This window comes from Leopardus geoffroyi, chromosome A1 (assembly GCF_018350155.1).
Source record: "Leopardus geoffroyi isolate Oge1 chromosome A1, O.geoffroyi_Oge1_pat1.0, whole genome shotgun sequence".
NCBI classification, from domain to species: Eukaryota; Metazoa; Chordata; class Mammalia; order Carnivora; family Felidae; genus Leopardus; species Leopardus geoffroyi.
Genome location: NC_059326.1, coordinates 169,042,379 through 169,070,310, shown reverse-complemented (window position 1 = coordinate 169,070,310; position 27,932 = coordinate 169,042,379). Strand labels below are relative to the sequence as shown.

At 33.9% G+C, this 27,932-nt stretch overlaps 1 protein-coding gene across 6 annotated transcripts in view; it reads right to left on the bottom strand.

Moving 5' to 3' along the window:
* The window catches only part of FER (FER tyrosine kinase), a 447,367-nt gene that overhangs the window by 137,788 nt on the left and 281,647 nt on the right, over positions 1-27,932 (bottom strand). For all 6 annotated transcript variants that reach the window (XM_045500490.1, XM_045500514.1, XM_045500498.1 and 3 more), the window contains one exon: positions 26,048-26,142. In XM_045500490.1, the coding sequence (XP_045356446.1) occupies positions 26,048-26,142 (95 nt within the window). The remainder of the gene's footprint in view (positions 1-26,047; positions 26,143-27,932) is intronic.

The following is a 27,932-nucleotide window of genomic DNA, read 5'->3' as shown; positions in this document are numbered from 1 at the left end:
AAGGTTGAATACAGACCCAGAAGCTCAGTCCAATAGAAAGTAGAAATGTGGTGATTACTTAGGCACCATTTCTGGGTTCCCAGTCAGAATATGCTCTACTTTGGACACTTTACATGCGGTCTTTTTTTATTAACTGCAGGAGTTCTCCCTTCTACTACCCAATAACATCTCTCCCTGAGGACTGTAGCTCTGTTATCTGTATGATCTGGTGGTAAAACTGGAGCTCTTCTGCTATTCTCCTCCATTCCCAACTCCCCTCTACCTGACAATCAGTGCTATCATTTCTCTGATATCTGATTCAAGCAATCTGAGAATAATGATGTGTTTACTAACATATTTCATCCTGCCTGTCCAGTTTTACAATCCTCTTCGGTGCCTCTGCCATTAAGCCTTTACCATTAACTGCTTTAGGCCAAACTCTTAATTACTCACTTCTGGACTGGTAAAAATGTTCTTTTTAGATCTCAAACTCTGGCAAGAAAATGGAATAATCTTGCCTTATAGTTTACCAGCTAATTCACTCCTATTATTCAGACTTAAAATCCTTGAGCATCATCCTTCCTCTTCCAACAAAAGATAGCTTTTACCAATATCATCAACTCAAAATGGGTAATACATCTTCTCTCCCTTCACAACCCATGTAACTGTATTTTACAAACAGTAAACATTTCATTAACTGCTTATATAGATTTGTTGATTAAGTTATTATCCATGTCACCTTTTCACAACAGTATTCCAGGTCCTCCATCATCAATTCCCAGGAGTCACAGCCTGGTAGGTAAGTCATTTCATACAAGACTATGTGCAAATACGCAGTTAAAACAGGTGTCAGTAAAATTATAGGTTAAAGGTTAAAGAGACACCATCAAAAGAATTTGGATTACACAGACATTCAAATTATTGTCAGTCAATTCTTATTGGGATTATTTTCATTTTATGACATGAATATAAGCTTAATGAGTAAGCAGACAGAAAAATGCCTTGTGTAAGCAGTATCTTCCTTTAACCCTATTACACTTTCTCATTGTACCTAGAAAAAAAGCCCAAATGGATTTATTTTTAAAAAGTCATCATTAAATTAAAAAAACTTACTGTCTTTAATGTAGACCATAGTGAGGTAACAATTCACTCAAACAATGTGGGAAGACTGACAAAAGGAAATGAATCCTTTAAAGTAATTTCCACATTGCCAGAAAGGATTCCAAGAGCACGTTAGCATTCAGTCTAGAATTGAGGTCAGGATGAGAAAGAGAGCTGTAGAGCTGCCCATGGCTCAGCTACAGTATCTGCCAGCACAATGCAGGGCAGTTTGCATGGGGGAAAGGCACCCTAAAAATTTGCAGGATCTAATCTGACATGACACTGCCCTGAATACATTTATTTGATATAACTCTAACCTTTTCTGGGCATCATTTTCCTGCCTGGTTCCAGTGCTTCAAGCCAGAATCTTTCATAGGGGTTCTAGTATCTACATTGATCAGTCTTCCTTCTACAACCAGGACACTGTTTACCTGACTTCCAACTGTACACAAAAATATTTTAGGGGCTCCTGGGTGGCTCAGTTGGTTGAGCATCCAACTCTTGATATTGGCTCAGGTTGTGATCCCAAGGTCATGGGATCAAGCCCAGCATTAGGCTCATCACTGAGCCTGGAGCCTGCTTAAGATTCTCTCTCTCTCTCTCTCTCTCTCTCTCTCTCTCTGCCTCTCTCCCCAATTCATGTGTGCTCTCTCTCTAAAACAAAAAGTTAAAAAAAATTATTTCGAAATCCAATTTATAATTATCTTCTCTTGTGCATTAAATAAGTTATGTAAGAATAAATTCTGACACTATTCAAATATTAGAAAATAATGTGGATCTTCCACACATATTTATTGGTGGCAAAATTTTCCAGATAGAAGCTCCTAGAGGTCAACTCCTAGAAGGTAAAGAGATTATGATCTTTTATATTCCTAGTGTTTAACTATGTCCATCATGTAAGAGTGAACTGGTAAATATTTACTGAATAGATAACGAGTTTCTACAACAGTTATCTACTTTATTTTTTTTTTAATTTTTATTTATTTATTTATTTTTTTTAACACTTATTTATTTTTGAGAGACAGAGACAGAGGCAAAGAGAGAAGGTGACATAAAATCTAAAGCAGGGGGCGCCTGGGTGGCGCAGTCGGTTAAGCGTCCGACTTCAGCCAGGTCACGATCTCGCGGTCCGTGAGTTCGAGCCCCGCGTCGGGCTCTGGGCTGATGGCTCAGAGCCTGGAGCCTGTTTCCGATTCTGTGTCTCCCTCTCTCTCTGCCCCTCCCCCGTTCATGCTCTGTCTCTCTCTGTCCCAAAAATAAATAAACTTTGAAAAAAAAAAAAAAAAATCTAAAGCAGGATCCAGGCTCTGAGCTGTCAGCACAGAGCCTGACATAGGGTTCAAACTCGTGAATCTCAAGATCATGACCTGAGTCAAAGTCAGACACTTTACTGACTGAGCCACCCAGGTGCCCCACAGTTGTCTACTTTAAAGCAGTTTATCACCTTCTTATTCTCATGCTTAGATGACGTGAAATAAAGAAAACAGGTAAAAAGCCCCAATTAGAGGTACACTCCCTATTCCTGAGGGAAGCGCAAGACAAAAGGACATCAGTGTGAGTAGGCTCAATTCTCCAGACTTATTCATACATGAGAAAAAAAGAAGCTGGAAATCAGACAATGACTACTCTTTTTAAGACAGATGTAGAGAAATTACTCAGAGATGGGAATCTATAAATAATCAACATTAAGTTAGTCATGCAGATTTGAATCACTTCTTAACAGTGAAGAGTAGGGGGAAAAAAGTTCTGATTATTAATGAACTAATAAACCACCAGGAACTGCACAAGTATTAGTTAAGATTACTAATACTGTGATAGTTTGTAGATTCCGTGGACATATACTTGAGCCTTAATTGCTCTGTGATATGGGGTGAAGAAGGAGGTCACTAGTAGTATATGTCTAAATTTTCTCCTTTTGTATTCTTATACTGTAGATATTCCTCACATGGCTGTTGGTCCACTATGAAATACTCTCAGACACTTTTTGGACTTGCCTTTGACTTTTACAACTCCTTGGGGGTACTGGTAATAGTTAATACTATACTGGCTGATTTATTTCAGAAACTCTTTTGAATTATAAGTTTACACTAATGACCTTTATGATCCATAACTTCCTCCTCTATAAAATAGAAATTGTAGTAATAAGTACTATATAGGGTAAAACAGATTATTTATGATTATAAAAAACTAATCAGATAATAAGTTTGGAAATCTTATGTAAAATAAAGCCCTTCTATTTGTCAAATTCGAAAAAGTTTTTTTTTTTAAGCCACAATAATAATGGTAGCTGTGTGATATCCATTCCTTTGCCATTACTACTTTATTTCTGTTTGTGTGGTTGTTAGTGACCAAAATGATACGCCTAGTGGTGACTGGACACAGAGGAAGGAAAGTCAAATAAGTAGATTAATGACAAGGCAGTGAAACTAGATGGAAGGCAAAGTAATACAAGTAATAAAAATGAACTCTTGGGAGGTCCAGAAAAGGCCAGGAAACCAGGAGTATCACCCTGATGGATGGCCCAGAGTAAGTGGTCTGCTTCAATTAGGTTCAAGGACAGAGTTTCCAAAAGTTCTTAAAATGTAAATGGTCCATAACAAATCAATACTCTTTTTAAATGAGTTGTAAAGGGAAAGATTATTGTTAAAAAATTAAATTCTGAAGTAATTCCCAGTAATAAGACATGTATATAATTTCTAAAAAATATTCTGAATGCCATAATTATTGATGTCATAAAATACATTAAGTTAAAGTACTTTTTTTTAAAAAAAGGCTTTCTGGTTAAACAGCCAAACTAGAATAGATTTTGAAGTTAATTTATATAGTAAGGACAATTCAAAATGGTGTGAAAATCCAACAAAATTTCATTACAAGTGATCTTGTACACTAAATACAATTTCTTTGTGACACCTGACTCTCTGATAGGGTGACTCACAAACTTTTTTTTTCCCCACTAGGTTTCAACTTCTTTTACTTTACCACTATTGTTAAAATCTCACACTATGTAGCTTCATTCTTGTTTTCAAGAACGTAATTGATATTAAAAGGCAAATGAGGTACCTGATATTAAGTAAAGTGCATAAAAGGCAGCATATTTAAGAGATGTGAAGGATCATTCACCATGATCAAATGGGATTTATACTCGGGATGCAAGGATGGTTCAACATATGCAAATCAATCAATGTGATACATTACATTAATAGAATGAAAAAAATTATATGATCATCTCAATAAATGCAGAAAAAGCATTATAAAACTTAATATCCATTTATGATAAAAAAAAACTCTGTCAACAAGGTGGATATAGAGGAAATGTATCTCAACATAATAAAGGCCATATATGACAAGCCCATAGCTAGTATCATACTCAATGGTGAAAAAAGAAAGTTTTTCCTCTAAGATCAGGAATAAAATAAGGATGCCCACTTTTGCTACTTTATGCAACGTAGTATTTGAAGTCCTAGCCAGAGCAATTAGGAAAGACAAAGATATAAATTAACCCCAAATAGAAAGAGAGAAGTAAAACTGTCACTATTGCAGATGACATGCTATTATATACAGAAAATCCAAAAGATGCCATCAAAAAATTGTTAGAACTAATAAATAAATTCAGTAATGTTGCAGGATACAAAATTCGTACAGAAAATCTATTTCTATACACTAATAATTAAGTATCAGAAAAAGAAGTTAATAAAACAATGTCATTTACAATTGTATAAAAAAGAATAAAATATCTGAAAATAAATTTAACCAAGGAGGTGAGAAATCTGTATTCTGAAATCCACAAGGTATTAAGGAAAGAAACTGAAAAAGACATATATGGAAAAAATATTCCATACTTATGGATTGAAAGATATAATATTGTTAAAATGTCCATACTAGCTAAGGTAATGTACAGATTTAATGCAATTCCTATCAAAATCCCAATGGGATTTTTCACAGAAATTAAAAAGAACAATCCTAAAATCTGTATGGAACCACAAAAGACCATGAACAGCCAAAGCAATCTTGAGAAAGAACAAAGCTGGAGGCACCACAGTCCCTAGTTTCAAACTCCACTACAAAACTATACTATTAAAACAGTATGGTATTGGCATAAAAACAGACACATAGACTAATGGCGCAGAATAAAGAGCCCAGAAATAAACCCAAACATAGATGGACAATTAATTTATGAAAAAGGAGCCAAGAATATACAATGGGGAAAGAACGGTCTCTTCAATAAATTGTGTTGGGAACACTGGATATTCATATGTAAAAGAATGAAAACAGACCACCATCTTTTACCATACACAAAAATTAACTTGAAATGGATTAAAAACTTAAACTTAAGATTTGAAATAATAAAGCCTAAGAAAACATAGGTGGTAATCTCTTTAAGCCTGGGTGATGATTTTTAGCATCTGACACCAAAATAAAAGCAACAAAAGCAAAAGAAACAAGTGAGAATATATCAAATTATTTTTTTGAGACTACATCTAATTAAAAAGCTTTTGCACAGCCAGAGAAACCGTCAACAAAGTGAAAATACAACCTACAGAATGGGAAACAAATATCTGCAAACCATACATCTGATTAGGAGTTAGTATCCAAAATATATAAAGAACTGAAGTCACTAACAAAAAAAAAAAAAACAAATAATCAAATTTAAAAATTAGCAAAAGATCTGAATAGACATTTCTCTGAAGAAGATAAATGAAAGGACAATAGATACATTATAAAATAATTAACATCTCGAGTTATCAGGGAAATGCAAATCAAACCCACAATGAAATATCATCTTAGCCCTGTTAGAATGGCTATTATCAAAAACATAAGAAATAACAAGTCCTGGTGAGGAGGTAGAGAAAAGAGAACCTTGTATACTGTTGATGAGAATGTAAACTGGTGCAGCCAATTGGTGTAGCCACTATTAGAACAGTATGGAGGTTCCTCAACAATTTAAAAATAGAACTACCATGTGACCCAGCATTTCCACTTCTGGTTATTTACCCAAAGAAAACAAAAACACAAACTTGAAAAGATAAATGCATTCTCATGTTCATTGTGGCATTATTTACAGTAGCCAAGATATGAAAACAACTTAAGTGTTGATCAGTGGATGACTGGATAAAGAATTTTTGACATATATATACACAATGGAATATTATTCAGCCATAAAAAGGAAATCCTGCCATTTGCAACAATATGCACGGACCTTGACGGCACTATACTATGTGAAATAAGTCAGACACAGAAAGATAACTGTACAATCTCACTTCTATATGGAATCTAAAAACAAAACAAAGTCCAACAAAAGACCAAACTCATAGAAAAAAGGTTCAGATTTGGGGTAATCAGAGGAAGAGGATGGGGGAGGGGAAATAGGAGAAAGGTGGTCAAAAGGTACAAACTTCCAGTTATAAGGTAAAAATAAGTACTAGGGATATAATGCATATAGCACAATGCCTCTGGATAACACTGTTGTACCATATATATGAAAGTAGCTACAAGAGTAAATTCTAAGAATTTTCATCACAAGGGAAAAAGCTTTTCATGCTTTCTCTTTTTATTTTATCTATATAAGGTAAAGGATGCTTATAGTGGTAATCATCTCACAATATATGTAAGTCAAAATATCTCAATAAAACTGAAAGGAAAAAAAAATAGAGAGAGAAAGAAGGCTGGCCTGTCCTATTCAAAGGCTCACTAGAAAGAAATGACTTGTGGAGTTGGAAGGCCTGAGATTGTGTAGAGGCTTTGACTCATCACCTTGGGCAAACACTAACTTTTCTGGACCTCAGTTTCATCATACGTAACTGTGGCCGAGCATTAACCACCAACGAGGGCTTCAGAATTTAGCACTGTGCCGGACACATAGAAAGCCAAAATTGAAAAATATTTGTTCCTGTTGCTGTTACTAATATTGTTACTGCTGTTACACCGAACTTCCCCAAAATTCCAGTTTGAGAACGATGTTGCAGCTAAACATTATAAAAAGCACACATATTCACTAAATTTCAACTAGACACAAGGCAGCCATTCAGAATGACCACTAAAATGACCACAAAAATGTGACACCTTGAGACTAAGAGAAAACAGTAAGATAATACAATTTACTTTATTACAGCCCGCTATTATTTTTGTTCTGTGTAACGTGACATACTGCGAATATTGCACTTATAATAGATTGTCACTGTTTCGCTACATGATAGAAGAGAACTTTGAATGTCTAGTTTCTGAAATTTTATTGATCTCTGTTGCCAGCTCTGCTCTCTGCTCCTTTCCCTGGCTATATTCCTCCTCATATGCAATTTGGCTTATGTGAGGATATCAATTTTTTAAAAAGCCTCAAAGAAAAACAACTCTGCACATAATTAATATAAAAAACTTAGGTGAGTATTATAAAGCTTCCAATTCAAAAAAACTAATCTTTGGGAAATTATATACTAACTGAAAACTGAAAGCCAATGTTAGAGAGTATGTCTTGCTGAAATAGCTCCCAAACTATTTTTCTGTAATTATTTCCTGAAAATACCTTTTAAAAGTAAAAATGCTTATAAACATTATTATGCCTCTAGATATACATGCCACTAAAATGTGAAGAATCCCAGGTAACTATTTTGTAATAAAAGAAGCAATACTTTACACTGAAAAAAATAATATTCTTTCTTATTACAAAATATATTAATAGCAAGTCGTAAATATAATTAATTTCTAATCATGATTAGTTTAGACGTTTTTAGGTGGTGGACAGTAACATTTTAGAATGCTAAGAAAACGACAATTTTCAGATATTTTTACTCAAGTAATTATCTAGAAAGGAATGTTAAAAAGTTAGGAATTTCTTATTTTTGGTATTAATTTGTAGATTAGTTTTAAAGTTAGGTGTAGTGTAATATATTAGGCTTCCATAAAAATAGAATAATGACAAGCAATGGTGTTAATGGAATAGCTTCATTTTCTTAAATTTTTTCTAAGTCTTAACTGATTGGAATTTTTTAAATTACCCTTGCTTTAATAAAGATCAAGGAAAGAGATATAAGAGATCATGAGAAATGAGAGAGAGACTGATAGGGTTAGGAGGGATAGCATACAGAGGAGACACAGAAAAAGTTACAACATTAATCATGCGTGTGGTATTTTGATGCTTAACAAGTGATTTTAGTTAAATTAGAAATACCTGGTTCAGATAAAAATTTAATGTGATATGTAAGATATACCATTATAGAGACAGAGAAAATACTAAGAACAAGTCATCGGTTCATTAATCTTGACTCTGTTTATACTTCAGAGAATCATCGTGTGTTTTTAAATGAAGTTCTGTATTAAGATTAGTGAATACTTAGCACAGTAGATTAAAATTTACCCACCTTTTCTATTACTTAATCTATAACATACTGTATCTGAAAAACAGTTTATGTCAGTGAGTCCAATTTATACTCAACAGGAGAACACATAAATCCCAAGGTTTATTTATGCTGAGCTACTGTGAAAAGTTGGAACAGCACATTCTTGGAATTATTCAAGAGTCTAAGCTTATACCAGCCTCTGGATTATATAAAACACCTTCAATGTACACTCTACAATGAAAACTTCAGCTGTGCAAAAAAATAAAATAAAACAGAACAAATCTTTCATCTACCACATTTCAAAATTTTTATGTCCTTAGCAACTAAGATATTATTCAAATAGAACAACCCATATGGTTCACCTTGCTGAAATGGATAACACACGTACCTCAACATTTTCTTGGAAATACAAGGACATTTTCAAAGATGCCTGACATCAACATCTTTCCTTTTGGCAAAAACCTTACCATCTTTCCTGGAATACTGCCAGAAACCATCCTAACTTGGACTCAAAAACTACTCTTCAGAGCTTAATGAGTTCCCACCTCAACTATTAAAATTAAACTCTTCATAAATCTATCTTCAGTACACTCAGGGGGGTGGACACAGTTCAGCCAAATTATTTTATCATCTAACCTTGTCTTATATACTCTGGTTTTCTATACATCCCAATACATTTCAGAAATTGTTATTCTTTTCATTCTTCTCCATCTCTGACAGGTTTTGAGCTCTCCAAAGATCACTTGTCCTCCAAACCACCTACTTAGTACCCACTTGCCTTCTAGGTTTGACTTGTCTACCTCCTGTTCTGAATTTATGAAACTGAACTATGATTTTGCTTGAACTACTTTCCAAACTCTTTCCTATTACAAATAAGTATGTTAATATTTCATCTCAATCATATTTCCTTATATATTTATGGTTAACCTTAGATAAAATGTTTGGTCCACTGAAAGCTGCTACCTGACATTCTACTGTGTTTACATAATTATTTTCCTAAAAGTTTTATATTTAAAAATATGAAGGAAAAACTCATTGACCGACATGTTAATAGCACTCCTGTGTTAAAATGTAATTCCTTGGGGCACCTGGGTGGCTCAGTCAGTTGAACATCCGACTTTGGCTCATGTCATGATCTCATGGTTCGTGGGTTCGAGCCCTGCGTTGGGCTCTGTGCTGACAGCTCAGAGCCTGCAGCCTGCTTAGGATTCTGTGTCTCCTTCTCTCTCTGCCCTTCCCCCACACACCCTCCCCCCACCCGGCAATCTGTCTCTCTCAAAAATAAATAAGCAATAAAAATTTTTTCATAAAAGAATGTAATTCTTTGGCAATGCTCTAATAGGAAGAAAAAGAAATGAATGCCTCAGATTAATTTTTAATTAGTTAATTAACATTTTCACTGAACAATCTGGGCAAAAAAAATTAACTAATGCTTTGAAAATACTGACAGTTATCAAAGGTTGGATATTGTTTATTCTGAAGTATCTGGGCACAATAGGAATCTGATAGCTGGCTGAAAAGAAAATCCAATCTATAATTAGTGTTAGTTTCAGCGCAGGTTAATTAATTTAGCAGCAGCTAATATTTACTAAGAATTTAGAATGTGGTAGACTGTGCCACATTTGTTACACATATTCTTTCATTTAATTCTGGGAACCTTATTATTCTCATCCCTCATTTTAGAAGTGAAGATGTTGAGGCTTACAGAGACTCAGTAACTTTCCCAAAGTCATACATCTAGAAGTAACAGAGTAAGAATATAAACTCATATATGGCTCCAAAGCCATAGTGATCATGTTGCCACTAGTAAAAGTCATTCTGAAGTATTCCTGCTCTCAAATGAGACAGTGCATTTTGAATTCCATTGATCATTTCTTTTACTGTAATGTTACAGTGAATAACAACAGAACAGCTGTTATATATCAATTGTGATAACTCATCAGTGAGAAGCCTCAAACACTTTGGGGGTATTTTTCCCACCAAGCTGTCTTGAACAGTTCGCTAAGGAAATCTTGACTCCATAATCAAATACACTGGGATGATAGTAATTTGGTAGAAAGGGACATTATATAGAGATGAAATAATATTTTCTGATACTCTTATTCATAAGGATTTATATCTCTATTATGATTATGACTATGGTATGGGGCTTAACTGGCCATTTATAAACTCATCTTTTATATGGATGGTTCTGCTTTTATACAAAATACTATTGACCATTTCTGGAAGTACAGGCTTCTCGGGAGACAATAGCTCTTCTAGAGAAATCTCTCAACTCAGATGCTACCTGAACTGCTTATCTAGAGGCCTGAAGTTTGGGAAATATTCATGAATCCTTCCTATAACATACCTACTTAGATGCTTGAACAGTAGAATTGATCTAAAATTTATCTCCACATGAGTAAACACAGATGTACAAAAGCACTCTTTATGGTAGCAGAGGACTAGAAAAACAATTATCAAGTAGGGCATAAACATATGCAGGGACAGAAAAAGGGCTTTTCATTGTGTGAGCTATGTCCTCAAAGTAACACTTAAAGTTATTCCACTGCCTACACCACAATTGTACTGGAAATTAAACTGAAAATTGCTTACCCTGACCTATGAGGCTCTTCATCATTCTGCCTCTTCTGTCTTTCCAACCTTATTTCCTAAGCTCTCCACGCTTCAGGAGAAGTTATCTCTACTTCTTCTACCCTTCTTCCTGTTTCTCAAACATAAAAGCCATTCCTATACACATCTTTTGCACGTGGTGTTCTGTGCCCTTCCCCAGCCATTTGCAAAGGGAGATTATTTATTACCTTTCAGGTGTTAACACAGATGTCACTTTTCCTAAGGCCTCTAAAATAATTTAGGTGCCATCTTTTACCATCTCTGAGCAAATCCTTCAATAGCAAAGTTTGCAATAATGTTTATTTGCAATTATTGTTAAATATATGTCTCTTGTACCACACTGAATTCAGTGAAGGAAGAGGTCACATATATATTTTTCACCAATGTATAAGGCATATGGAACATAGCTGGTGCTCAATAAGTACTCATCAAATAAAGTAATTAATCCAAACCTCACAATAATGAAGAATGGCAAGCCTTGAAGAATAACTGGTATACTTTTAAGTTTCAAAGTCACTTAATATAAGGTGATATTTGTTTCCAATAAGAATGGTCATTTTGAGGATTTATTTTTGTCAAAACTAACTAGTTTAGAATACTTTAAAAGAATAAAGCTACTTCAAATTACTGTCACATTGGCTTAAAAATTCCAACTTAAAAAGAACGGACTATAAACTCTTAAAAGTAATCTCAATGTTATAATATTTATAAATTTCATATGTGATAACCTATTCTTCATTTTTTTTTTAATTTTTTTTTCAACGTTTATTTATTTTTGGGAGAGAGACAGAGCATGAACGGGGGAGGGGCAGAGAGAGAGGGAGACACAGAATCGGAAACAGGCTCCAGGCTCTGAGCCATCAGCCCAGAGCCTGACGCGGGGCTCGAACTCACGGACCGCGAGATCGTGACCTGGCTGAAGTCGGGCGCTTAACCGACTGCGCCCCCCAGGCGCCCCCCTATTCTTCATTTTTTAAAAACATATTTAAAGATGTAAAAAAAAAAAAAAAAAAAACCAAAACAAAAAACCTACAGTCCAGATATCTAAGACTTTTATTCTATTCAACAAATGATAGATGTTGCCTGTAGGAAGGGTTTCTTAATTTTAATAGCTGAAATACAAAGTATACAGATCTACCCACATGCTGGTAGTAAATATCATTGTGGAAGATAACTTTATTTGGAAGTCTTTACCAAAGACTTGAAAATGCTCCCAATACTATCACAGACTGACATGTAAGAGAAGGAAAACAAAACAAAACAAAACAACAACAACAACAACATAAATAAATAAATAAATAAATAAATAAATAAATAAATAAAATGAAGTCTTAACTGGTGCAAAACTGAAAATATTTAGTCTATGTAATCTCTTAAGATTCAAAATTATTAGAGATGCTCTATAAATCCATTTCCTTAATCTCTTTGTTTGCTATAGAAAGCCTGTCATTTTGAATGCAAATACTGTCAAATCTAATCCTATTTTCTCAAGTTTGGCACAGAAGAAATTAGGCAAACTTATTGTTTCTAGCAAAGGTTACGTTTTCTAGGTGTATTTATTAGATTCTTAATCTCAGGCCCAGCTGTGTCAGGCATTGAATCATATCCTTCTTGGTATTGAAATTCATGCCCACAAATAGGTACCAATGACAATTTACTTTGGTTTTACAGAGAAGGACAAATGAAGGCAAATAAAGAACAGGAAAATTCCACACACATAAAACATTGTTATGACAGTTTCTAATATTATGTTCACATTTTCAATGACAGGAGGCTATACAATGCTTAATATAAAGTGCAAGCTCTCAAGATAAATTTGTGAAGATGTTTTATGTTACATAGCATCTGAAAACCTAGTAAAGGAAAAAAGAGTCCCTAAATGAGAAGAGAGATATTAAATATGACCAGAAAACTAGTAAGGAAATGAGAAAAGAAAAATACATAATGGATTTTCAGAAGCAATTAATTTGACTGGTCATAAAATGAGCATTTAGCAAGTAGAAGATTGATTTCATCCTCAAAATTTATTCAAATTTATGAAGGGCAAGGAAGAGAAGGCCAAACTATATACATTCCCGTTCACTTCACATAACAAAACACAGACCATTTGGCCTGGAAAGCCTAGAAGAAATTCAGTATTTTCCATGAAATTTGTCATTAATATGAAGCTCCCTTTACATCATTTACCCTTGGAAGCTGATCAAGACAGCAAGAGTCTCGCATGTTCAGTTCAAGGTAATTACCACAAGAGGACTCCTTAACTTGAAATAGTCATTACTGCAATCTATAAGGCTTCGCAGGATTGGAACCCCACTGCCTCTCTAGCCCCATCTCCTCCTGCTCTCCCCTCCCCCTTACTACACCCACAGTGCTCTTTATTCAACTCCCAAGTCTAGAGTACCTGCCCTCCACCTATCTATGTAGCTGGTTCTCCCCTCTCAACAGGCTTTTACTCAAATGCTCCACCCTACTGAGCCTTCCCTGGAGACTTTCTCTAGGACTTCAACCTCCACCCCTCCTCAATATTGCTATCCTCTTCCCTCTAGACTGCACTTTTCATGCCATTCAACATAATCTGTATTTTACTTTTTTATCCGACATATTTCTTCCCTCACTAGAATGTAAGCTTCACGAGAATGGGATTTTTGCTTTTTGTGGAGTCTTTCAGTCTGTTTTCTTCACTGTTGAATCCCCAGCACCTGGCATCCCACTGGGCATTCGGTAACTGTTGAGCATGAGTAAATAACCTAACAGAAAAATCTAGATTTAAATGAATAGCTATGGATAGAGGGATACACCTCAAATATTAAAGCAGAAGATTTTCATTTCTTCCACAAATTTAAGAAGAGTCCAGAGTTTGTCTGACTATCATTTCTGAATACAAAGGATAACTTACAACTAGAAAGGGATAACATTTACAAACTAAAGTGAGAAGATAGCATTGCAGTATCTTTGGCTAATGCTGACACAAGGCATTTGTTTGGTTTCTACATAAAATAGTCTGAGTATTTATGGCACTTCAAAGTAGAAAAAAAACCCCAAACATTCACTTTTCTTTTCTTTTTTTTTTTTTTTTAATTTTTTTTTTCAACTTTTTAAATTTATTTTTGGGACAGAGAGAGACAGAGCATGAACGGGGGAGGGGCAGAGAGAGGGAGACACATAATCAGAAACAGGCTCCAGGCTCTGAGCCATCAGCCCAGAGCCTGACGCAGGGCTCAAACTCACAGACTGTGAGATCGTGACCTGGCTGAAGTCGGACGCTTAACCGACTGCGCCACCCAGGCACCCCAAACATTCACTTTTCAACTTTCATTGTAAATAAAGTATTTTTTTTAAGAACTTTGATTCAACCAATTTTCAGTTGTCTTTTCAACTTGGAAAAATAGTCTGTGCCCTTCACTGTTTCAATAACTGTTTTCGTTATAACCCTGATAACAGGAAAAATCTCATACTAATAGGCACTTTCACATTCATATATGTTAAATAAGTTATAGGGGAAAACCTATTTATTTGTAAAGACAAGACATTATATGTAAATTTTTATTTTTTACTTCGGTTGAATTCTACAGTTTTACTAGTCCCAGCCACACTTCTAATATTTGCATCAAATGTAAGTAGGCTTTTGATGTTCAAGCGAATTTTTGTTTTTAACATATATCTTTGAACTTTATCTGAGAATTTTAAGACTTTCCCAAGTATAATAACAAAAACTTAAAAATGATAAAAAACAAACAAACAAACAAACAAACTAGTTAAAGCTAATCAGTCGCTTAAAGAACCATTTATCCATGTGGAAGGATGCCTATGTATTCATCATCTCCACACTTTCCTTTCAATCATTAAAGAACTTCAACTGCCATAAAGTCATTTTCAAAACAGTATCTACGACAAGAATATGGTTCAGAACACACTTTGTCCTGCTCACCAGGCTACCTGCCTCCTTGCAAGAGGTACTTATAGCTATCACTGTTATCAGATGCTTAGAACATAAAAAACATACGAGCAATATTGCTCAGATGTACACAATGCATCTTTGGCTCAAACGTACCATGATAACTTAATGTCTGTTGTAACATATCAACCTTTTTCTCATTTCATTGATAAAAAAGGAAAATCTCTGTACACTTCTTTAGAATCACTCAAGTCAAAAAGGTAATACAGTAGTGGTAAGAGTTATTATATTTCAGGTTTTTCTCATATCCTTCTTCTGGGTTAATGTATTTAGCACTTAGCTCCACCTCAGGGGAAGAATATTCACTGCTAGAAGAAAGTGATATATCTGAAGAACAATAGGAAAATGCCAAAACCACATGTGTGGAATACTACCAGCTTATCAATTTATGTCACATGTAAATAAAATTAGCTGATTCCCAAGGATGTTAGTGCTTTCAGCATCTGAAGAAATGGCTAGTTTATCCCATCTGCATTTGCTTTGGGGTATTAGGCAGCAAATGAAACATGAGGGCAAACCAGTGTATCATTTGGCTGAGAAAAAAATATCAATTTAAAGATGTTATCTTTTCAAAACGTTTTGGAAGTAGGTTACATTATATCAAACTATTACCTGTGGTATAAAATGGCAACAGAGAACATTTATTTTGTCTTTCATTAACGTAATATGCTTGAATTATAAAGTGAATGTCTAAGTTTAGATATAACGTCAGTTAACATTTAAAAGAAAACTTCCTTATTTTCCCAAAGTGGAATTCACAATCCTCTAATTATTAGACCAAATTCATACCAAAGTTATTTTTAAAGAGTATTCTGTTAATAGCTCCAAACCTAAGTCCATAAAATTAGGTTCTTCTGTGGCAATTAACAAAAAATAATTCAGCCACTGAGTTGACATCTTAAAATACTTATTTGAGTATTACTATGTTGCTCTCTCCTTGAGCTCCAAATTTGCTGCTGTGAAGTGGTATTATTACACAACTGGTCATGGGTTAGAGCTTATGTAAGACCAAGTGCCAGTTCAGATTTTGAGGGCTCTCCTTTATGAGTGGTAGGAGCCTTAATCTTTTCTTGGCACAATTTACCTTTGTTACATTTATGATGAACAAAAGAAACAAATGCCAGGCAAGTATCCACAGCCAAAACACTGGGACTTTGTTCCCAATGAAGCAGGAACTGTCATTTTCAGGGACTACCATAATAACCTTCTATAGTTGTGATAATCACATAACTGAAATTGGTTCTGCTACATCATATACATATATAAAATGTCGTTATGAATTGAAGGGGTAGTTTATTTTTAAGAAGAATTTAACCTCCCTAGGGGCGCCTGCGTGACTAAGTCGGTTAAGTGTCCGACTCTTGATTTTGGCTCAGCTCATGTTCTTGCAGTCACGAGATCATAGCCCAGCCCTGGACTGCACTGACAGCGTGGACCCTGCCTGAGGGTCTCTCTGCCCCTCCCCCGTTCATGCTCTCTCACACACACATACACACACACACACACACACACACACACACACACACTTTCTCAAATAAAACTTTTTTTAAAAGAATTTAACCTCCCAGCAAAATTTAGTGACATTACTCACAGAAATTACCAACTGAAATGAATTTAAAGAAAAGAAATTGTGACAGTGGAAATGTTTCTACTGAGATGTTAAAGACATTTAGGATATAAAATAATCATGCTAAGATTTCTAAGCCAAAATCTCTAGACCATATAAACTCCATGAACTCAATTCTTAAAAAACATGTTATAGGGAGGAGATATATTTTGATGATGTCTAAACCTGGTAAAAATTCTTCAATAATTCTCAAAGTTTCAAACACATAAGTCATTTTAAAATTAAAATAACTTTGAGTACTGCCAAAGGGAAGCATCTGTATAAGCTATGGAATGTACCAGATAATGTAACATTCAATTGGTTCCAGAAAGTTCTGAACTCAGAGAGGAGATCCATGTCAGAAAGAAAGGGGCAGTTACAAGTCTCTAGGGAAAGAAAGTGGAGACTGACATTTTTTTAAGGCTTAATAAAATTAATCACTTCTACTCATGATGTGCAGAAACATTGTTGCATTTAAAGGTTAAGGTGCTTAGTTTCCTCTTCATCTGGGTCTCAGTGGCAGCCCTAATTCAATCACATAAGAAAATAAATGACACCTGCCTGGCCCATAAACATTCCTTTAAGTAATGCTTGTCACTTAAAAAAAAAATTCTCTCACAATTTCCTTCATTTCAACTTCTAAGTAATAAACAACATGCTTACAAACTTTTTTTTTTAGCATATTAGAGCTTTTTGTTTTTAGTATATCCTAGTGCCATTTAGAATTGCCTTTTGTTTGATTTTACTTATCCAGCAACCCATGAGCAAACAAGTAAATAAAGCATTTGTAATTCAAGAGATGATTCAAGTAAAGACAAGATCATCTTGGAGTATTCACTCTAAACTTCAATTCTCAAATGCTTCTAATCTCTTTAAACATTACTTTGGTTCAAATATATTTCAGATTTATGATTTCAAAGGGTTCAGTTATCTGACGAGAACAGGAGCATATTAAGTCTCTGCATAATGCAGTTTTGAAATGGCATGCATATTAGACACTAAGCAGTTATTAAATCTTGCTTTTAACCTACCAGTTTTCTAAATCTTCCCTCCACAAGCTTGATTCCCAGTAGAGAAAAAAGGAACTCCAACAAAAATTTTCCTGTTTACTACAGTAAGCTATTTACTTATCTGTGCACAAGGCTGAGAAATTATGTAAGGGGGATTAATGTATTTGTCCATAGGGTATCTTGCATAGATGTTTAGCTTGAATTTTCATTTGTATTTTTAATTCGTAAAAGGATTATATATTTTGACCCACTTATAAATTGAATGATAAAACAAAATAGAGCATTATTTTCCTACTTGCTATTTAACTAATGTCGACAAGTCATTTTTACCTCTCTGAACTTCATTTAGTTTATTTATAAATGAAGATAACAATATAGCTGGTAGAATAAATGACCTAATATCAAAGTGCTTTTACAACTTTAAGATCTTTTGTAAGCATAAGAAATTATATATTACTATGGTGCTTTTACAAGAATGAAAACTAGCTGGCTCTTTCCCCATCATATCTTTTATAAAGGAAGAAAAACACAGAAAAATACTTTCTGAAGCAGTCTGAGAATTGAGGTTTCAAACTTAAACATTTTCCTAACAATTACAATAATACAGGTTATTGCTAAAATTCAGAGGCCATTTAATCTAGCCACTTGAGTTTTACATAATAAAGATCAATGAAAGCTAAATATAAAACATATCAACAGAACAGTTACAATGATGGAGAGAGAAGAACTGAAAACAAATGTTATACTTCCTAATTTGTTCTCAGTCATTCCTATTTAGTACACCTAGGGTTAGGAGGAGAATTAGGGGCAGAGGCAGGTTCAGAGTCTGGGTTAGTTTTGGCTGGATTATAGCAGGCATTTTAAATAACCACTTTTTCCTCTTAGCCAATTGGAAAATAATAAAATTTATGGTAAGAAAACAAAGTGGTCCCATGTGAAATATTTAGAGAGATATATAATGTGTCTATATGTGTATTTACACAAAATCACAGTACATTAGTCCTTACACCAACCCTATTAATCTTACTTTATAGGCAAGAAAATTAAGGCACAGAAGGGTTAAGTAAGTTCAGCAAGGTCATATAAGACTGCCTAGCTCTTGGGCTTTTTTTGTTAAAGAGCCATTTACAAGTTCAGTTTATATACATAAAATTTATCCATTTTAACGTATGATTCAAGGAGTTTTGACAAATTTACAGGTGTGCAACTGTCACTACAATCCAGTTTGATACATTTTCATCATGCCAAAAAGTCTCTCATATCTGTATACCGTTGGCCTTTAAACATCAGGGCTTAGGAGCATCAATCCCATCCCAGGCAAAAATCTACTGGGAAATCTATTAATTTCCTAAGAACATAACAACTAATAGTCTACCATTGAGCAGAAACCTTACTAATGACATAAACAGTTGATTAACATATTTTGCATGTTAAATGTACTAAATACTGTAGTTTTACAATAAAGCTAGAGAAAAAAACCTTATCATTAGGGAAAATACATTTACCATACTATAAAAAATATGTACAATAAATGGACCCACACAGTTCAAATCCATGCTGTTCAAGAGTCAACTGTATAGTCAATCCCATCAGAAAGCCCAGCCCCAGAAAACCACAATGCCTTCTCTGGCCATTTCAAAGAAATGGAATCATACAGCATGTAGTCTTCTGCATTGGACTTGTTTCAATTAGCATAACGTTTTTGAGGTACATGCATACTGCAGCATGTATTAATTACCTCATTTCTCTTTATTACTTAATAGTATTTATACCGTTTGGATATGCTACATTGTTTTTCCATGGACATTTACGTTATTTCTACTTTTTGGCTATTATAAACAATGTTGCTATGAACATCTACTTACAATTTTTGTGTGACAAATATTTTCAATTCTCTTGGGTAAATACCTAGGATTGAAATGCTTAATATATGTGGAACATTCATGTATAACTTCTAGATAAATTGTAAACTTTCTTCCAAGAAAGCTGTATTATTTTATATTCCAGCACTAATGTATGAGGGAGTTGGTTTTTTCACACCCTCACCAACACTTATCAGAACTCAAGAATCCACCACTACCCTCTCTGGCCTTTTACTGACCACGCACTTGTGTCACGGAATGCTGGACAGGACAGAGGAAGGAGCTAAGTGAATGAAGAAGTGAGGGAGACAGAGATCCCTATACTTTTTCAAAGACAACCATATCTATTTCAGCTGATGAACCTACATTGACACATCACTATCCTCCAAAGAGTGTTACAATATTAGTTTAACAGCTAGCATTTTAATTTCAAACACTGGCAAACAAGTGTTTATTGTGACAAAGATGAAAAATACCATAAACATGTTAAAGGGTGCTTTTTATTTACTTTTTCTGGCTATATGGTTCTAGAAGCTAGAACATCCAGTATGATGTTGAAGTGGTAAATGCAGATAGAGGTTTTATTTCTTATATAAAGGAGGAAAGTATTCAGTCATTTACCATTAAGTATAATGTCATCTACAGGCTTTTCTTAGAAGCCCTTAATGTTGAGGAAGTTTTATTTCTCATGAGAGCATTCTTATCAGGAACACAGGTTTGATTTTACCAAATGCTTTTTTGTATCTATTGAGATGATGATACTATTTTTTGTTTGTTTGTTTGTTTGTTAATGTGATGAATGGCATGGATTGGTTTTTGAAGGTTAAACCAACTTGCGGTTCTAGGATAAATTCTGCTTCAGTATGATGTATTTCTGTATATTGCTATATTGGCTTTGTTATAATTATGCTTAGGATTTTTATATAAGATCATGAGACATTACTCTGTAGTTTTCTTTTCCTATGATTTTTTTCTCTAGCTTTAGAATCAGGTAATGGTGGTCTCAAAAAATGAGCTGGGAAGGAGTCTTGCTTTTTCAACTTTCTGAATGAGTTGGTATAGAAGTGGTGTATTTCCTTCTGAAAAGTGTAGTTTAATTCACCAGTGAAGCCAGCTGGGCCTGGAGTTTTCTTTGAAGGATGGTTTCTTAATGACCAATTCTTTAAAAGAGAGGGGGATATGAAGATTGAAGGATTTGGTAGTTTTATCTTTCAGGAGATTTGTCCATTGCATCTAAGTTGTTTAATTTGTTTGCACAAACTTGGCCATAATATTCCATTAATATCCTTTTGACATCTGTAGACTCTGTAGTGATGTCAGCTCTCATTTTTGATATTAGTAATTTGTGTCCTCTCTTTTTTCTTATCGGCCTATGTGGAGGTTTACTTTTATTGATCTCAAAAGACTAGCTTTTAGTTTCGTTGACTCTGTGTTTTTCCCTTTTCAATGATTTCTGCTATTGCCTTAATTTTTTCTTTCTTCTATATATTTTGAGTTAACTTGGATTCATTCAACTTTTTATGGTAGAAATTGAAGTCATCACTTTGAGTACCTTCTTTTCTAATATAGACATATACTGTTAAAGTCGTTTCTCCAGTACTGCTTTATAGGCAGTATATAAATACTGAGATGTTGCGTTTTCATTTGCATTCAGGCTCAAAACACTTTGATTTCCACTCTGCCCCACTGGTTATTCAGATGCACATTGTGTAGTTTCCAAATATTTAGAGGTTTTTCAGAGATTTGTCTTTGAGCTCTATTTTTATTACATGTACATAATTTAAATACTTATAAATTAGTTGGGACTTGTTTTATAGTCCAGGATATGGACTATCTTAGTACATATTCTCTGTGTACTTAAAAGAATTGTATTTTCGGGTGACGATGTATGGAATGTCCTATTTATGTCAGTAGGTTAGGTTGACTGACAGTGTTATTCAAATCTTCTATAACTTCCTTAGTGGATATACTTTTTAAATAAAATTTACTTTTAAAGATCACTTACTATGGCATCACAAAAAAGTAATACTCAGTGATAAGTCTGACAGAAGACAGAAATTCCTCTATACTAAACTCTACAGAACTTAGCTCAGAGAAGTTAAAGATCTTACTAGCAAGATATACCATGTCCATGGGTCAGAAAACACAATAATGTTAATCCATCTATTTACCCCCAGTTGATCTACAGACTCAGTACAATACCAACCTAAATGCCAGCAAACCTTTATATAGAAACTCTTGAACTACAAAAGAACACTAACACTGATATGGAAATGCTAAGGGCCTCTAATAGCCCAAACGATGAAGAAACAAATTATAGCACTTACATTACCTGATTTCAAGACATTACAAAGCTACAGTAATTAAGACAGTGTTGTATTGGTATGAAGACAAACAAAAGAATCAACAGAAAAGAAGAGTCCAGAAAAAGACCTATACATAAAATTAAAATGAAAGCGCATGTAACAAGGTAGGTGAGGGAAACACCATAAGGGAAAAAAGATAGTAATTTAAACAGGTGGTGCTGGAAGAACTGCATATCCATATGTCAAAAATATAAACTTAAGCCGTTTTTCACAGCATATATAAAAATTAACTTGAGATGGATCACAGACTCAAATGTGAATTCTTAAACTATAAACCACATAGAAGTAAGCATAAAAGAAAACCTGTATGATCTTGGGGTCGACAAAACTTTCTTCTATGTACCATGAAAAACATGGTCTTTGAAAAAAAATTTGGTAATTTAAACTTTGTCAAAATTAAAAACTTCTGCTTTCCAAAAGACAATTAAGATAATGAATAGATAAATCACAGACCAAGAGAAAATATTTGAAAAATAACATTTCTGATAAAGGATTTGTATCTAAAGTATGTTAAGAACCAAGACTCAATTGTAACAAACAACCCAATTTTTACAAATGGGCAAATGGTTTGAATAGACATTTCACCAAAGAAGATACATGAATGGCAAATTAGCACATGAAAAGATGCTCAACATCTTTAGTCAGGAAAGACAAATTACATTAAGACATTTCTACATAAATATTAGAATGGCTAAAGACTGACCAGTCTGAGTTGATGAAAAGAGAACACTGCTGCTGGGAAGGCAAACTAATATAATCACTTTAAAAGGCAATTTGGCAGTTTCTTAAGTATTTAAACATGCATATTCCCTACTATTCATTCATCCCTTTCCTAGTACCTTCCCTAGAGAAATAAAAGCACATGTCCATTACAAAGACTCGTACATAACTATTTTTAGCATTTTCTTTTGCAGTAGGCCCAGAAAAGAAACAACTCAAAAGTCTATCAGTAGCTGAACAGATAAACGGTGGTATATTCCTGAGGTCACTCTACTCAGCAATAAAAAGGAAACTATTGATACAAAATGGCTGAATCTCAAAATAATTATGCTAAATGAAAGAAACCAGACCAGAATAAAAAAAAAGTGTAGACTGTATGATTTCATTTATACAAAATTCTAGAGATACAAACTAATATAGCAACAGAAGGCAAATCAGTGATTACCTGAGACAGGGTGTAGAGAAGGGTATAACTAAGTCCATACACAGACAATCAAGTATCCTATAAAAGTTGTTATTGTATCAAAGTGGTTTTCAAAAAGAATGACAAATTATGCTTATTAAAAATTAGATATTGGACCCACATTTTCCCAAATAAATGAAGTAAACGTGACACTTCAAGGGGAAAAAAATGACAGGTTTTGTTGCCAGTGATAAAATCCAAACTTTACAGTGACAATTAAAATTTTAGAAAACACATATTTGTCACCATGTACTTGATAGCTTCCCATTATTTGTCTGATGAGACTACTGTTGACATTAATAAATGTGATCTTTTGATGTTATATAATGAATCATGTCACCTTTTTGAGGATCTATATGTATAACCTGGTCATCTGATATATTCTAAATGATGAAGCATGATGCTACAGAATCATGCACAGATAAAGATACATTCAAATTCCAAGTTCAAGCAATGGAGTTTGTGTAAGAGAGTATGAAAAGTTTATCACTGTGGTTTCAGATTCCATGCTGCAACTATCTTTGAAAAATTTAGCAAAATGTACTGTGCTGAAGTAGAATTAGAATATGGCTTCCCAACAATCGCCTACCCTAAGTCCTGGATCATGTGAACACAGTTATCACTTCCCTAATTATGTTGTCATATGGCATTCTCTTCTTTCAAAAAAGGAGAGAATATTCTCTAGCTGATAACAGAAGAGTAAGTTTAAAAAAATCAAAAACACTTGAAAAATATGACTATGCTGAGTCTGAAGATGGAGGGACCACGGGAAAAACAGTGTAGAAACCTTAAGGAGATGAGAGATGCCTTCAGCTGACAGCAAGCAATAAAAGCAACTTAGACCACTTCTCAGCTTCAAGGAACAGGATTCTGCCACAACAGACGCAGGTTAGTACTCAATTCCTCCCAGTGACTCCAGATAAGAACTCAGCCTGAAATCCCGATTTTGGGCTTTGTGATACCCTGAGCAGTTAACCCAATCAGTATTGCCTATGCTTGTGATCCACAGAACTGTGAGGTAATAAATGCATGTTGATTAAAGCTGGTAGGCTGTGATCATTTGTTATGCAGCAATAGAAAGCTAATACATTTATTATAAATCAAAATGCACATACACTTGCAACCAACAATCCCATTGCTGAAAATGCACCCTATATAGTTCAAAATGATTATGTTATTAGTCCAAATATATTCATTCAACGTTGATATATATATCGCACACACACACAGTCTCCCTAAGTGGAAGACTGATTAAATTACATAAATCCATAAAATGGAATATTCTGAAACCATTACAAAAAAAAAGATATAACTACATGGATAAATATCAAACAATGAGACCCTAAGTTATACTATTAAGAGAAAAAAGATCTGAAAAGTTTAAGAGTATGTTTTTATACATTAAACATTTTCCTGGAAACACACACATATACTTAGTTATCAACTAGCTTTGAGACAGGCTTAGATTATTAAGTGGGAGATCTTCATTTTTAATTTTCTATTTTCCATTACACTTTCAATTTTCTAATGGGGCTTAGTTTTCTTATTCTTTTAAAAACATCAATATAAGTTATTTGTCAGTGTCAGATGAACACTTCCCTGGCACTCCTGCAATGCTATATTCTTTTGTTCAACTTGTACCTGCTATCTGGCATTTGTCATCCATGCTAAGAACAAGATCACTTTTCCTCATCAACTCAGCCCCACCTTTCAAATCTCAGTTTCTCAGAGACATGCCCTATTAACTGGGGACTTCACGTTGCAATTTTTTTTTTTTTTTTTTTTTTTGAGACAGAGACAGACAGAGCATGAGTGGGGGAGGGGCAGAGAGGGAGACACAGAATCTGAAGCAGGCTCCAGGCTCTGAGATGTCAGCACAGAGCCCAATGTGGGGCTTGAACTCATGAACCGCGACATGATGACCTAAGCGGAAGTCGGACAGTCAACCAACTGAGCCACCCAGGCACCCCTATGATATTACTTAATTAAAACTATAAGCAATTCAATTGTTTTCAAAATTTTAGACTGTACTCTAACATTTTTCATAACTATATTGAAACTACTTATGATATAGATCATAAATAACATACAATGTATATAACAGTGCTATCCTGATAAGGATGAAGATGATAATCCTAAATCCTGCAGTTATATGGTAATATCAAGAACTACTCCGTAGCAGGCAAACCAGTGTGATAAAAATGAGACTAACTATCCTTAAATAATAGCAGAATTGTGTGAGCAATATTTAATGGGCAATCTATAATATCAGGTTTATCTAATGTACATTAAAATTAGAAATATTTTTCATATTCCTTTAAGTTTCTTTTAAAATGCATAAATACTAGTTAAAGCAAGTATTTATTATTAAATATTATATTTATAAATTTTACCAAGATCAAATTTTACCTCTAATGATATTTTCTACAACAGGATGATATACAGTGAAAGTAACTTAAAAATACACACTATAAGCTCAAAGTTATCCTTGCTTGTTGGCAAAAGTGGTTAACCACAAGACCCAGAGGTGTTCAAAGTCACCATAAAGAAATATAGGAAAAATTCCTCAACAGATTAATTTTTCTTTGTTCACTTATGAAAGATGTTCATAGTTGATAAGGGATTCAAAGCACTATGGAATTTTATATGCAGCCAAACAAGAGGATGTGTGGTATTGTACTTGGAAAATAATATACAATGAACAAGATAGAAGATAGTACTATCATTGTTATAAAGTTAAACTAAGTAGACTATTTTTATAAACAGGTTTTCTAACAAAAATATACCTAACTAAATTCCATGTGTAATTGCACTATAATAATATATCTCCCCCCAAAAAAACAGGTGGGTGACATTTTCTATATAACAGCAAAGTATTAAAGACTATAAAAATACTGGGCATATACATAGCTCTTTGTCATCAGGAAAATGTTAAACAGAATTGCTGAAAACTTTTCAAGGAGAAATCAAAGAGACTGAACATATAAAAATAATAAAACATGACATTACAACATCATCGAGGAAACCTCTAAAATCATTACCTGGAACCAGTTCCATAATGATGTAGATAGGCTGTCTTTGTGTGCAAACGCCTATAAGTTTGACAATATTGGGATGATCGTATTGCTTGAGAATTCTGGATGAAAAAAGTTTCAGAACAGTTATCATTTAAATAAAAAAGCATTAATTTATGATCATCAACAGCATGCCCAAGTAGAATATACTTTAGTCAATATAATTCTCTTTTTAAAGCTTCAATATGAAACCAAATTATGATAATTGATGGATGTATACAAGTTTAAATAAATATTAGTAAACTATAGGTAAAAGGAATCAATTCTCCTTAATTCAATATTCATTTAAAAATTATTATCCACTCTGAGTAATAATCATGCTAAACCTGAACATCTTACTTAGTCCCAAACATTACACTCCCTTCCAAGTATCTGGTTTTAGCCACTACCACAAAAGCATAACTGACAAGAATTTAGTGGACCAGAACTATAAGCTGCTAGGTTGGCATCTTTTTGTTTTGTTTTTATGTACACACTTGATTGAAAATACATAAATAAGAATTCAATTCATATTGGTAAATTTTATAGGCTGATCATCTCATTAGATTTTGTAAAATACTATCTTCATTATAGTGATCAATTTCAAAATAGTAAAAATTCAAGTTTTGAGAAAGTGGACTACAGGTTCAAAAATAATTTAGTAACAGTTTCAATATACACTGAAGCTGAAACAAAGGGGACTTTGTTTGGATAAAGGCAAAATTTCATCAGAGGGCTATAAAAATAGCACAGATTCATCCATAGAACTCCAAGCATGAGTTAAAATAAATTAGATTCCCTCAAAGGCCCATCTACCCTGAATATTTCTATTACCAAATCTTATTCCATATTACCCTACTGACATAGTTATAAATTCACTCATATTTGAAAAATGCAGTTTCCTAAGAGAATGAAAAAATCACTATTGGGAGAAAGAAAAAACAGTTCATATATGTTTTGTATAAGCCCAACTAAAGCAAGAAAAATGCCATAGATTGAAAATATATAATGACTTATAAGTGAAAAAAGATAGAAGAGTAGAAAAAATTCTAGAGATGAGGAAAATATTCTATCACTAACCTTGAGCTTTCAACTTCTATGAAGAATTAAAAACGAAGTCTTAGAATGTTTGACCCTAATCCAAAGTGTCATTTCTTAGGTTGGAAACTGCTTAGTAAAGAAACTCCACAAAATAGCCAGCATGTACTCCATATTAAATATCTAAATATATAGTTCTATCATCTATTAAATGACATTTGGGAATGTGCATAGATACAATTCTCATTTTTTACATAAAAGTTTGTAATTCTACTTTAGAAAATGGATTTTTCCACTTTAGGAAATTTAATACTTTATTTCTCAATACAACAGTCACAATTTAGAAAGCAAGAAAACTAGCTTTAAAAAAAATAATGTAATATATAACCTTGTACCTTAATATCACCTATAAAATAATCAGCCTATGAAATACAAGTCTGATAGCATGCCTTTATCATACCTTATTTTCAACCTACCAGTAACTGACATTAAAAAAGTTTACATCTTTATTCTCTAGATCATATTTAACAAGCGCACCAACTAGGTTAATCCATTGCTAGCAATATTCACTTCTAGATGCTGAATGAACAAACATCCACGAAAATGTTCCATCCTATGGCACTTAGTTCTCTCATTGCCATAAGCTTGGTTCTTTTACAGCACTTTATAGAAACCTCAATTTTATACACTACGCCATGACAGACACACACACACACACACACACACACACACACACACACACACACACTTTCCCTTTCTCCCTTTACAGCACATGGACCCATGTATCTTCCTTCTTTCCCATCCATATATCCATGCATCTCAGAGAGTCCATCCT